Source organism: Larus michahellis, chromosome 2 (assembly GCF_964199755.1).
Source record: "Larus michahellis chromosome 2, bLarMic1.1, whole genome shotgun sequence".
NCBI lineage: Eukaryota > Metazoa > Chordata > Aves > Charadriiformes > Laridae > Larus > Larus michahellis.
Genome location: NC_133897.1, coordinates 55,392,568 through 55,405,740, shown reverse-complemented (window position 1 = coordinate 55,405,740; position 13,173 = coordinate 55,392,568). Strand labels below are relative to the sequence as shown.

At 39.1% G+C, this 13,173-nt stretch overlaps 1 protein-coding gene across 1 annotated transcript in view; it reads left to right on the top strand.

Annotated features, from left to right (window-relative positions):
• Positions 1-13,173, top strand: part of ITGA9 (integrin subunit alpha 9) — a 228,803-nt gene that overhangs the window by 139,902 nt on the left and 75,728 nt on the right. The window contains exon 18 of the mRNA XM_074575530.1: positions 9,236-9,386. Coding sequence (XP_074431631.1) covers positions 9,236-9,386 — 151 coding nt within the window. The remainder of the gene's footprint in view (positions 1-9,235; positions 9,387-13,173) is intronic.

Sequence of the window (13,173 nt, the reverse complement as noted above, 5' to 3'; positions counted from 1 at the left end):
TTTAATGGAGCTTGAAATGTTTCCATTTTAATGAAGTGGTAATTTATGAAGAAAAAGTATTTTCCAGATATTTTCTGATCATCTCCAGAGAAGGTTTGTGGTTTTTTTCCAAATAAATTCCTTCTGTGACTTACTAAAGGATTAACATGTTTTCTGCCAATACTCCTTTTGTTTCTGTGATCTCCGTTGTTTTATGCATGGCTCTCTTGATATGCAGCTAAATTAATATTGAAACTTCTCATTTGATAGGCAGGTAAATGATTTGATGTGATCTTTTAGGATGTAATCTCAAAGTACCTAACCCAGACCTCACTGAAAAGACAAGGGAGAGTGTGCACTACCACTCCATGGTCCCCCAGCCCTTGAGCTTGAAAAGTTTGTAAGCATATTATTTGTATTAATGAAGAAAGAATAATTTAACTTAGGTGACTAGCTATGCAACTGCAAAATGGATTATTTTGCAAGTGCTGTGTATTGATGCAATGAAGAATATGCTCATAGACCTATTAAAATCAGTGGAAGAAGTCCCTCAGATTCACTGGGCACATCATCATACATTAGGCACCTAGATTTGAAAAATGAAGCTCAGCAGTTTCATATTGGCATGTCAAATTATTACAGAACCTGAGCTGAAGGAATCCAGAAATAGTATGTAAAAACATGTGTTACGACAGCTTTGTCCAGTTTGCTTTTCACCAGCATAGGATGTAATGGCACAGAATATAGGCCAGTGCAGTAACAGTACAGAAAGTCAGTGTCTTCTGAAGGAAGGTGCAACAACATAAAATTGATCAGAAAGATCTTTTTGAGTGTATCTCATGAATATAGTAGTGTTTTTGAAAAATTAAAAAAAAGTATTAATAAAGGTTTTCACTTATCATAGGCTTTTGTAAACCCATGGAGAAAAGCTGCAAGCCTGTGGTTTAGTGTGGGAAGCAAAGCTGTTTCATAAATTTGACCAGGCTCACGCCTCAGCACTTATCTTCCTTTGATCACACAACGGGAATTTGTTTCCAGAGAGGCCTCATGTTTCATGGCATGCCCATTGTGGTTTTATGCCCCTGAAGTGCATCTTAACAAAACAGTCGTGATGAGGAAAAACAATATCCTTTCGTTTGGAGCTTAATTACATGCTCTGATAATATCTGTTTTTCCCTTCCTCTTCATTCATAGCAGATGAAGAATTTGTTTTTACTTATTTCATCTTTCATTGAACAAACACTTCTTTCAAAAATATTTTTGACATTCTGTTTACCCTAGACAGTCTACCCTAAATAGCCGAGCTGCTCAGATGGAGCTAATTTTCTGCTTTTCAAAAAAAACAACAAAAGAAAAATGAGAAAATACTACGGTTTGGCATTTCTAGTGCTAGGAAAGTGGTCTTGAGCTTTCAGTCAGGACCTTGTGTGTATAAAGCGGTGTGTACCAACATGCGTATTTCCAAATCCTGGGACACAAGTACGGAGTCATGACTGATCCCACTGCAGTCATGTGCTGCCCACTGGTTACTCAGGACAGCACTGAGGTATGACCAACTCCAGATCTTTTGAAGTACCAGAAGAGTTGTTTCCAGGGAGAAAAGAATGACAAAACATTGGAAAAATGAATGAGTAGATTACTTTCAGTTTTCTCGGGAAACCATGCCAAATTTCACGCTGTGATTTAAGTGATTTCATAAATTATAGCATAGTTTAATGTTATTTCAAAGTAATTTTGTGCACTGTAAAGGGTGCAGTGAAAATGCTTGTACCACTTCACGTATATTAGTATACCAATTTGCATTTTCTGTATATTTATAATTCTATTTGGAATTAAGTCTTTTAGGTGAATCCAGGAAGTAGAGTTCTGATTTCTAATCTATGTTTACTTTTATTTATCTTCTACCTACAGACCATTGCTAGTGTATTGAATGCTGCATTTGTGAGCTATGTGGAAAACTTTATTGTAGCTCGTCCAGAATCTGATTTGCAGTTTCCTGAAAGGGCTACCCAGCAGAACCAGCAATTATTCAGGATGTAGTACAAGTTCCAGTGGGAGCATCATCTCTGGAATGAGTGAATGTTTTCCCTTGTTGAGGGTGAATGAGGATGAAGGAAGGTTTCTTGGTTTCCATCTGGTTAGTTGCACTCAGAGCTTCATAAATCTCTCCCAAAATAAATAAATAACTCCAGTTTGATAGCAGAGAGCAGCACTGTTCCTTTTGAACATATGGTGGTTGAACCCATACAGATGGTAATAGAGCCATCAGGTGATGAGTGGTAACAAGCCTCAGCAGTCCACATCTCATGCAGGAATACAGATTCCCAATCTCTCTTTTCTAATAACAGACCACTGATGATCAGTCAGGGATACTGTACAAGCCAGTCTTGTCATTTCTTAAATACTGGTTTGTTTTGTAAGAATCACTTGGCTGTATCTACTGGAGTACGATTTTGCTGTTTGTTTTTTAAACTAGACCCTAAAGAGATGTTCTTTCATATAATTTCAATGCATTGTTGAACTAACATATAACCTGGCTCTCCTTGTGAGTATCCCAACATCAGTATTTTATGGACCTAGGATAGTTCAAGTCACCATTTTGTTTCTTGCTTTAGCAACTGAGGTATAAAACTAACAAAGCAAAAGCTTAATCTCAGGAAGCGCTGTCATTCATTAGCTGCCTCCAGAGGTGGAAATTCTTAATACTGTACAGACCACAATGAAAAGCAGATGCACCATTGTTTTGGATTTGCAGAATACATCTTGGCTGATGCATACATGTGTGTGTATGTATATATACATACATATATACATACTCTTTTGTGATGCAGCTATATGAACTATTTCGGTAGTATGTCCTGCAATTACAAAATCTGGTAAGGCTGAGGTTCTTCATAGGTCACCAGGTAAATTGTCTTGCTGGTTCTGCATTGAGCTATAGAGGAAATGTGCTCATATGGGTATATGTTACTTACCATGTTTGACGTTTAGACATAACTTGCTCCTGACATATAACGCCTGCTACTGCAAAACAGATTTCCTAAAGTGGCAAACCTGTACTGTTTCTAACATTTCATGTCTGATAAACTGTTTTTTATTGACCACTGAAAGTGATTGCCGGATATGGCACTGGCCATTTTCTCCCTCATCAATACTCAGCTGAGTACGTTTTTTCTTAAATTTTATATTGCACCCAGCATCCCAGGAATGGGGCAAGCAACTGAAGCTGCATAATAATAGAAGACCTGTTTCTGAAGGCATAATTTCTATAGTAAATACATGGTTTGCATGATGACTTTGTTAATGTTCTAATTCCTAGAAATAGTATGTGAGAAAGCGCTACTGAATCGATCCTCAAGTTTCAGGGCCAGGTCTATGGTCAACAATCATCTATTTCAACAGAGCTCCTGAAATATTTTAAGAAATGGGGAAAATAGGTAATTTTTTTTTTCTTTCACATCTGGCTGGTACATGCAACTTCCAGCTATGTGCTTGGTAGCATTTATCTTTTGCATTTCTTTCTGCCACTGGTGACTAGGTTTTGTTTGTGCTCCAACCTTAGGATGCTGTTTTATGCACACATGCAGGGATAACTTTGTCCCAGAGAGACAGTACCATTGATTTCAAGGACGCTGCTTGTGATTATAAAAGATTTTTTTTTGTATGTGTGTCTGCAAGACTGAAAGATTAGTTTAGAACTTCTATAGGTGTTGCGCCTCATCTTGCTTTCATGTGACAGTTTCATAAACCAGGGTAACTCCATTCAAATCAAAAGCTCTCTGGAGTAAACATTGTGTGAAAATGGAGTCGCTCTTTCCCCATTGACTCTTCAATTCTGTTTATAAAGGGTTTTGAACATCTGTGTACAATTGAAATTACTGATAACAATAAAAGTCACCAGATTTCTGTAGGGTGATAAGATAAGAGGTATTTTTATATATATGTTGTGCCCTGCCCTGCCTGTGCCCTTTTTACTGTTTGAAGACATAGGTCACTGGGAGTTATGTCTGTTGTGTAGTTATGGAGGATTTATGTGGAGAAACTACATTGGGTAAGAGAGAACAATTTCCAAAGAAGCTTTGAATTTATCGGAACTAGCTGTAACTAAAAATCACTCTGTTGTTTCAATACCTTAATAAAGAGCAAAAAGGATTTCCTAGAGTGTTCCTCCCTCATTGTTTACTACTCACATGCATTCATTTTTAAAATCAAAGGTAATGCTCTGTGCCATATTCCTGAATTGCAGTATGTATGGGAACTGAAGCGCTAGAGGCAGCAGCTCTGCTCCAGAAGGATACCAGCACGAGCAGTTCTGGCCCTGGGCTCGCTGTAGTAAGCGCTTTTTTCCTATGGGACATTCAGACTCTTACTGTGGGGAAACATTGGCACACTGGTGCTCAGTCTTCATAGAGAGTAAGATTGGTATGATATTACTCCCAAACTGTGCTCTGCTGACACAGGACCTCTGTTGCCCTCTCCTTGAATTCTCTATTAGGTTTTTCCCATCACCTGCATCTCAGCTAAGCTGTGGTCATCAACTGCGTGAGGTCTCTTAGCACCTTTGCTAGCGTAGGCTTCAGTGAGAGAGGGGGAAGGCAGCAGCTCAGCTAATGCAGAATAAGCACTGGTATCTTGAGTGTTTGTCTGAGTCCTTAGTCTAGACTGTAAACTTTGCAGAGAGAATTGACCTTGAATGCACATGCAAAGCAAGACAGTGTAACCAAGTGGTGTAAAATCCAGTAGCGTTTTGCCCTGTGGAGTTGTTTAAAATTTTTCCTTGGTTTGTATTTGTTTATGGAGCTGCTACATCTCAGTTTTGCACTGAGACACCAAAAGAATTCCTGGAACATTGGCTGAGGGTTTCAGCTTTTCATTGGCCCTTGAGGTTTAAGTGTTTGCAAAACTCCCCCCAAAGTTCAGCTGATTCTGGAGCTTGTGATAAAACCCCGCCAGGAGAAAGGCTTTAAGTGTTGATGTAAACAGTTTGTGGAGACGAAAGTAATATTCAAGTATCCTAGTACCTACAAAGACCAACTGCGACGCTGGTTGGTGAAGGCAGAAATCTATTTGGATCTGTCACAGGACCAATGTTGTTTACTCACTCACACCTTTTACTGATTTAAAAGAAAGAGGTGTGACTTCTATTTAATTTCATCTGATGGAGGTAGAGGACAGATTGGACTTTAGTTGTTTGAAGCGTTTTTACCCACATGCAGTCTAACTGACCCCAGCTGTAACTTCCACTGTCCATCGAGCAATAGCAGTGATTTATCCATGTAGGTGCCGACTTGCTCTAAGTAAAGAAATGCTTCCAATATAAAAGGAAAAGTCGGTGACCCAGACTAACAGGGTGAGTGTGACCCCATCAAATTCCTTGCCCTATGTATGGTCTGCACGGGCTGAGAGGAAGTGCCAAATGCTTTTTCAATTTTATTTTTTTTTTTCAATTCTCTCTAGTGCAGGAAATAGAGAAATATGTCCCTGCGTACCTTTTTGGAATGCAGATTATGTCTCCCTTGATCCATGTTAATAAAAACACCAGCATCTTGGGGGGTGGGGGAATGAAAATTGCAGATCTTTTCAGTTTGCCTTTCCCAGCTGGTCTTTCTTCCCTCATTGACCATCGTGCAATGATGTGTTGCAGGCATTAACAAAGAATGTTAAAGCATGCAAAAAATATTATCCTTGTTTTATCCTGGAATTTAGTTCCTTTTCTTAATTGCTTAAGAGGAAAATGTTAAATATTTCTGTTTACTTCTGATGTGTAGTATTGCAGCCAGTGAATTAAAAACCACAGCAGAATTTTGGCGCCTGATGTTCAGAATTGCTTGTTACCTACAAGTCTGGGTCATGTGAATGAAAGCTGCAGGTATTTAGTACTTCTGAATGTCAAATTTCTTTCCCTTTCCATGCCGACATTCATAGCTTGACATATTTCATGTGCCTTTACGTATGTGTGTGCAACTGTGGTTGCGTATATATAATGTATATATAGATATATAGTCTACCCAGAACTTTTACCCGGTTCATTATTTGTGTGTGCTACCTGATGTAAAGAGATGGTGTTCTTCTGTCCAATTAAGTGATTATATCTTGTTATTTTTTTCCTTCTTTTCTTCCCTTTTTAAAAATTTTTTGCCTTTCTTGCGTCGGTGTGTTTATTTTTAGCCTGTCTTCCTTGATGCGAGCATGCATACGAGGTGCTGAGGATGTTGGCAGCTTTATAGTTCTCATCCAACAAAATGTAAACTGAAAGCCATTGCTTGATTACGTTTCTTAAATTGTTTGACATACCTTGTCGAGATAAAGGGGTGGCTTTGCTTTGTTTCCTTGTTTCTGGTGGGGGACAACAGTTCTTTAGTTATATATTTTCACTTGGCAGCTGGGCTGCTTGATGCGTGGCAAACGCTAGAGGAGGATGGCACTGGGCTGGCAGCAGAGCTATTCCGGCAGAGCAGCAGGCTGTCCGCACCCCATGACGTTACGCTCTCGAACAGCAAACAGGGCCTGGGAGCTCCCCTGTGAGCCGGGAGATTCCTAATCCTTTTCTCACTGCAAGTGAACCTGATTGATTCCAGATGTACACAGATTTAATGACTCAGAAAGCTGTTCTCTTAAAATGGGACTTACAGCACAATCTCATATAACCTTTCAGGGGAAGACCTGAACTCCTCTGTCAGCCTAAAACCAGTGAGGTTTTTCAGAGTTTATTAGTGTGTGAATTTTGTGTAGGAGCAACTACAATGTGCTCTTAGAAAGCTGGTTTTCTTTGTCTGCTGAGGAAAATGTTGTTATAAACACCATTTTGCTACGATGCACTTTTTAACAGAGGAGTGATAGCTTTAGAAAGGAGTATCACAACTCAGTGGTGTTTATTTTGACGTTTTTTGTGGGTTTAGTTTTAAATAGGATTTCATTCTGAGTATTTTTCATTATTCAGTAGGAATGAAAGTATTCTTGGTTGCCTTGATTTTATGTTAAAATCTCAAAGTGCTGCTACAACCAATTCAGGGAGGATTCTGTAGCATTCATTGCATTTGGTATCAACCCTGCATAAGATAAATATCTTGTAACGTTCCTTTCCTTACGGAAGTGATACTGCCAGATTTTGCTAATGGGTTTGATAGACGCTGATTAAGTTTTGAAGTGATTGCAAGAAGTGAGATTATAAAGTTCATGAGAAATAATTCACAGTAATAAATGGTTGTTTTATTTCTTTGCTTCCAAATATGCACTTCTGATTATTAGAAAATCCCAGCAGATTGTTTAGTATCTTCATAATTTGTCTGCCTTTCAACAGTAAACATTGAAGTTGGGGCCAAAAGGTTAAATGCTTCCAAGTACTCTCATATAGATTTGCCATTAATTTAGAATAAAAGGAGCAACGACTCAAATTCTTTGGACCTTTCAAACTAGTTTTGCAGTGGATCCTGCACTGTGTATGGTTTCTCAAATGTTTATTTGCACTGATAGTTGACTATAAGAATAAACCATAATGTTTAGAAAGCAAAGTGTCCAATTATTGGTAGAGTTGGTTGGTGCCTGCAGTTGATTGTAAGCTTGAAAAAGCAGGCACGTTTCCTGGAGGCTCCTATCTGCCTCATAAGAAGCTGTCATTGAACTGTAAGCCATAATTTTGGGCTTAATAAATGAAGATCATAATAAATGAAGTACAGGAAATAAATATGCTATAAATATCATCTGTGTTACGTGGAAAAGTGAAACTCACAATCCACAGCCATCAGCTTTAAAGCCTGAGTCTAGACCATTTTGTTCTGAACTTCTTACTCACAAGAGCGGTTGGCTACTTCGGTCTGTACCTTTGGAAACCCATGTCTAGAAACTCCCTGGCAAACGCAGGGAGATGGAGCCCAGCGAGCCCAGTATACACAGCTCTCACCCTGAGTCCCTGCCATTTTCAGACAATTGCTGATATGCAGAGGAGCAGCGTGTCCCCAGAACAGCCATTCCTTCATGGAAACTGGATGAATGAAAGAAAGGCGGCTTGACTGGCTACGCATTTCTTTGTGCTATTGCACGCTGCTGCGTGTGCGTGCATCGTGCACCAGTGTCTGCCAGGGTGGGTGGTGTGAGGGTACTTTTCCTTAGAGGGTCCTTCTGACTATCAGGCTGGCCCTGCCCCAGAGGAAATAACTTGGAGTGTCTCTCTGCTGTGTGGCTGGAGGTCTCTGCCTTTTTCTGACCGGCTACTTAGTGTTTTCCCTGTGACGCTCTCTCTCTTTCTCTGGAATATACAAAGGGTCTTAGATTCCAGTTATGATAACTGTAGCCAGTTTGATGATATTTTGGCTATTTTTGCTTATTTTTGCATTTATACTTGTTATATTTCAGACCATCTTTTACTGCACTTTTAGTTCCTAGACCTACAGACCTGTGCATTGATATTATGTTTTTCTGTGATATATCTTTATCCATCATTCTTCCTTGTTAGCGTATCTTCTGGACAGACTAGTGTGATTAAATGTATACCAAATATCAAATAATAAATGCATGTGTATGAATATTTTTATTTGCCTCTATGTGCCTCTGCATGTCTGTGTTTATGTGTTCATGATCTGTGATGCCTTATTACAATAGTATATTAATTCATGATGCATAGCTATTTTTTTAATTCAACCATTCCCTTGGTATTCTACTTATAGAAGATGATTCCATTGTGTTAGGTCCAGCATAAACACCCAAGGAAAGATTTGTCACATTCAGTGGATAGTGGTTATAATTTTCATTCATTTTTCCACTTGCACTCGTTTCTGGATTTTATTTGACCCCCTTTTCTGTTTTTTTTCTATCCATAACATAACTCTAAGAAGATTTTCAGAAAGTTACTAGAATGTTAGAATAAGTTTGAATAGTAAGAGACAAAATAGCCTGTGTACTTGAACGTGGGCGTAATAGCTCGCATTTGTTACATTTCCCCTGTCCAATCACTTTACAGTCTTCAACTATTTTTTTCTCAATAAAATAATATTAACAATAAGTCACATGAAATAGTTTCACATGAGAATCATGGAGTTTCATTACAGTCACAAAAGGCAGTGTCAGAACCAGGACTCGGGAGCTGCTCATTCCCAGTATAGCCCCCCACACATTGTGTTGGCGGTTCAGCACAATCCCAAATTACCAACAGCTGAGCTTTTAAGCAGCTGAGTTGTGACATTTCCATGGCAGGAATAAAGAAGGACCAGAATGTGAAAGTTGCCCAAAGTTAAACCAATGTAATTGTTTCTGCCTACAGTGTTGATGACAGAACTGCTTACCTGGCCCTGGGAGCGGTGAGGAACATCTCACTTAACATTTCCATCTCTAACATTGGGGATGATGCCTACGACACCAATGTTTTCTTCAATTTTTCTGGGGAGCTCTTCTTCATCAAAATGTGGCAAAAGGTAAGAAAGGCCAACCTTGCTGTCAGCAAGCCTCTTTACTTTAAACCTATTCAGTTGCAAGTTGTAGGGACAGGGGTTTGCCTGGTCCATACTGCTGAGACATTTGGAAGTTATTTCTGGATATGCTGGGCTTGAATTTCTTCCAGGCTCTTTACTGAGTTTTTTTTTCTTTTATGGGTTTGATCTGTGTAAATTACACCCTTTGTGTTTCTGTAGAATACAGCACTGTCATTTGGGGTGCCCTAATGAAAAAGAAAGACCATTTGGTTGAGTTATTTAGGTATTAAGAGGTAGAGGGAAACTGTTTTGGGAACTGGTAGGGTACAAAATGGTGCTGAAATACAAAGGGTGCCTCTAGTTTGAGCGGTGCCACACTGCACGCAGCAGTCCTGGTCAGCTCCTGACCTGGGCTCCAAGGTTTTCTCCTTGTCAAAACCAAGTTACAAGGCTGTTCTTTGCTCACATCCTGGTGCAAGTTTGGGTTGTGTCCAGGACACATCACTAGATTCAAGAACTCAAACGTGCTTTTGACTTCACCCACGTGGAGTCAGGTGAATATTTTGAGCTTTAGTCTGTTTGCATTTAAATTTTAAATACTCGGATGTTTTCATTAGCGTAAGTTCATTTAGAGGTAATGCTGAAATACAAACACAGAATTGAGCTTTTCACAAACTGATGGCCATGAAAGCTGTCTTGAGTGTGAGCAATGTGAAAATAATTGTGCAAAATGGGAGCTGTACAATCATAACAACATTCTGTCTGTCCCTGCTTTTCACAATTGTTTGTCTCTCTGCTGGGGCTTTGCTTTGCTTTGTAATCCATACGAGCAATATTAAAAAACACAATACAACTGTTGCGAAGTATGGGATTAACTCGGTCCATTGAACCAATGACATTTTGCCATTATTTGTCATGTTTTATGATAGATTTTGGTTATTATAAACCTCTTAAATTAACTCATTGCATAATAAACCAAAGTATAATCATTTCTTATACTCATGGTCTTCAGTTCTGACTATTATGTTTAATACAGTTGCAGGGCTCAGAAAGTTTTCTTTATATTATAAACTTCATTTTCAGACATTATGTGCTGCAAGAGTGCAGTTTATCAGGAGGAAAAAAGCAGGGGATAAAACAGAAATGTCTTAACACCAATACGCAACTTCTTAATGGAAATTTATGTGAAGACTTTCAGGGTCTGGCCCAGCTCCCACTGAAGTCAGTGGGGGGATTTCCATTCCTTTGTGCTGGAAAAGAAACAAAACTTGATGTATGTTCTTTTAAAAGGTTGTTGTGGTTTTTTGGTTTGTTTTTGGTTTTGGGGGTTTTTTTTTGTCTTCTGTGCTTACATGTTGAATATTTTACACACACAGATTAACTGTGTAAATTGGAACACCAGTGGCCTTCGTTGTTCTTCTTGGCCAACACTGTGAGGGAACAAGCTGAAGGAGATGTGCTGTTTCCCTTGGTGTTTTACCTTGAGCCCGGGTCTATAGCAGACTTGAAACATCTGTGCTGAAAGCTGCCTAGAAGGAGCGGTTACTGGAAGCAGATGACATTGTTGTAGGGTTATCTCACTACTCAATGTGTCTTCTGCTAATAGAAACAAGTATTTCTTTAAAATAAATAAAATACAGCACACATCAAGGAAGCATGTAGGCTTCCTCAGGTCTTGCAAACAGGATCAGGGTATTGTCTGCTATTATTCCTGCTGTTCTTGTGATTGATTTGATAGAATTTGGTGGGGTTTTTTTTCTGATAATTGGTTTAGTAACAGTTTTGAAAAACCGAGTCACAGAGTTGTGTTGGGCTATTTTACTTCCTCTCAGTCAACTTTTGCTTCAGGACAAACTAATGTAGTGTTGGCCTCACCATTTGTCCTATTGGGAAACTGGATTATGACCTCATAGCCTCAATTACAGTGTTATATTTTCCCTAAGCTCTTTGAACGATTTTTTTTTTTTTAAATATCATGGATTCCATGTTTTATAACCTACTCCCATCCCTTGACATCTATGCATAATATGTACTGTGCATATACTTTAAATAGATTTTGTTCCTGGTTTAACATTGCCTAGGCAAAAGTCCAGAACGTAAAGCCAGAGTAAAAACGATGACTACTAAAATTTCCCTTAGTGGAGCAATTTCAGAATCAAAAGAGCTTCTTGTTGTGGGAAACTTTCAGCAGCAACTACTTTTTAAGGAGTAATACTTAAGTGGAAGAGAACGGTCTCTTCTGTGTGTTTGCTTGACCTTTTTTCTGCAAGGTGAGTCTGAGAACGATGGCTGTGTGGTGGGCTTTCCTAACCTATCTCTGGAACCCTTTCAGGATGCTGTGAATCCCCTGTTTGTTTTTCCTGTGTCCTCAGTGTGGACATTCCTAGCGGATTCAATGTGGTTTTGTTTCTTTCAATGCATTGGTTAGAATGAGACCTGACAGTGCACAAGTTTAATGCTGTTTTTCTTCAACAGGGTTATTGATACAAAATGCCACATCTTGTGTTTGAAAATAAATGAATGGCTTAGCTCAGGGTAGTGTTTCCTGAAGCGGAACTAGTGGAGCTAGTCCCTCTTTCCTTTCTGGAGACTTAGCTTTCATGAGATGTCGTGGATAGAGAAACTACCTGGTAGGGCTTTGCCACATCTGTACAAGGTCAAAAAGCATTTGCCGACTGATATTTAAGGGATTCCACGTATTCCACTGTCTTATTTTCCTGTTGCGCTGCAGCCAGTCCTCCCTGGCTTCATGGATGAATCCCAACGTTTTCTTTCCATAGCTCCTGACAGACAGTCCTCCTCTTGAGAGGCACAGTATGTGGCATGGGCTGATTTCTCATTCCTCCCTCTATCACTTTTAACTCTCTTGTCACTGCTCCCTTTGAAAGGGCGAGTTGTTTTATGGGTGCATGTGAGTACTGCACTGAATGTGAATTTCATAATGTGTCCACTAAGAAAAAAATTTCCTTTTGAAATACAAAGATATTTAATCATGTTCTCTTTAAAACAGAAAATAAAAAAGAAAAGAAAATAGACGGAGGGAGAAAGATACCTCACATGGTCACTTAGAAAGATGTTTTTTCTTTACTATGTTGACAAAGAAATCTTGGTCCCTTTTTCTGTATAGAGTAAATTATTTGTTTGGTTTTTTTTTAATCTTCAAGTTTATTGTCCCATAATCTTCATCCAACTTCAGGAAAGCATCCTATTTCAGAGTCTGAAATAACCACTTAACAGAGGTGATACCACTTTCCTATAGAAGAATGCTGAGTGTTGCTTGTGCGCTAAGGAGTCTGGAAAAAGAATAAAAAGCTATTACTACTAATTTCTATACCGTTTTCCATCTATTGGAATTGCCTACTGGCCTGTGATGTTTTGCTGAAAATGCTTGTCAGCAATAGGCGCTTTGCTAACCATTCATTAGCTGCTGTTCAGCACTGAGGGCTATTTTCAGTACAGTTGCAGAAAAAAATGCTGTAAACTTGCTGGCAGCGGCATTTAATGTGGTAGGGCAGGGTCATATCTGTGTTAAATCAGCTTGGGTATGGCATGAGATTTTATAGCAGTTGTATAAAAATAGCATATAATAATAATAAACCCAACAGCAATAACCCAATATGTATAGCATTAATCTCTCACTGCGTTCTAAGGGCTGGTGGGAATCTATCAGCTAATCCCATTTAAGCGCTGGTTACAGGGAGAATAGGTCAGGAAATCCCATTGCTGACCATCATTTCCAGCCGTGGATTGTTCCTAAATTTCAGACAGGCTCCCAGCATCCAAAGCCATC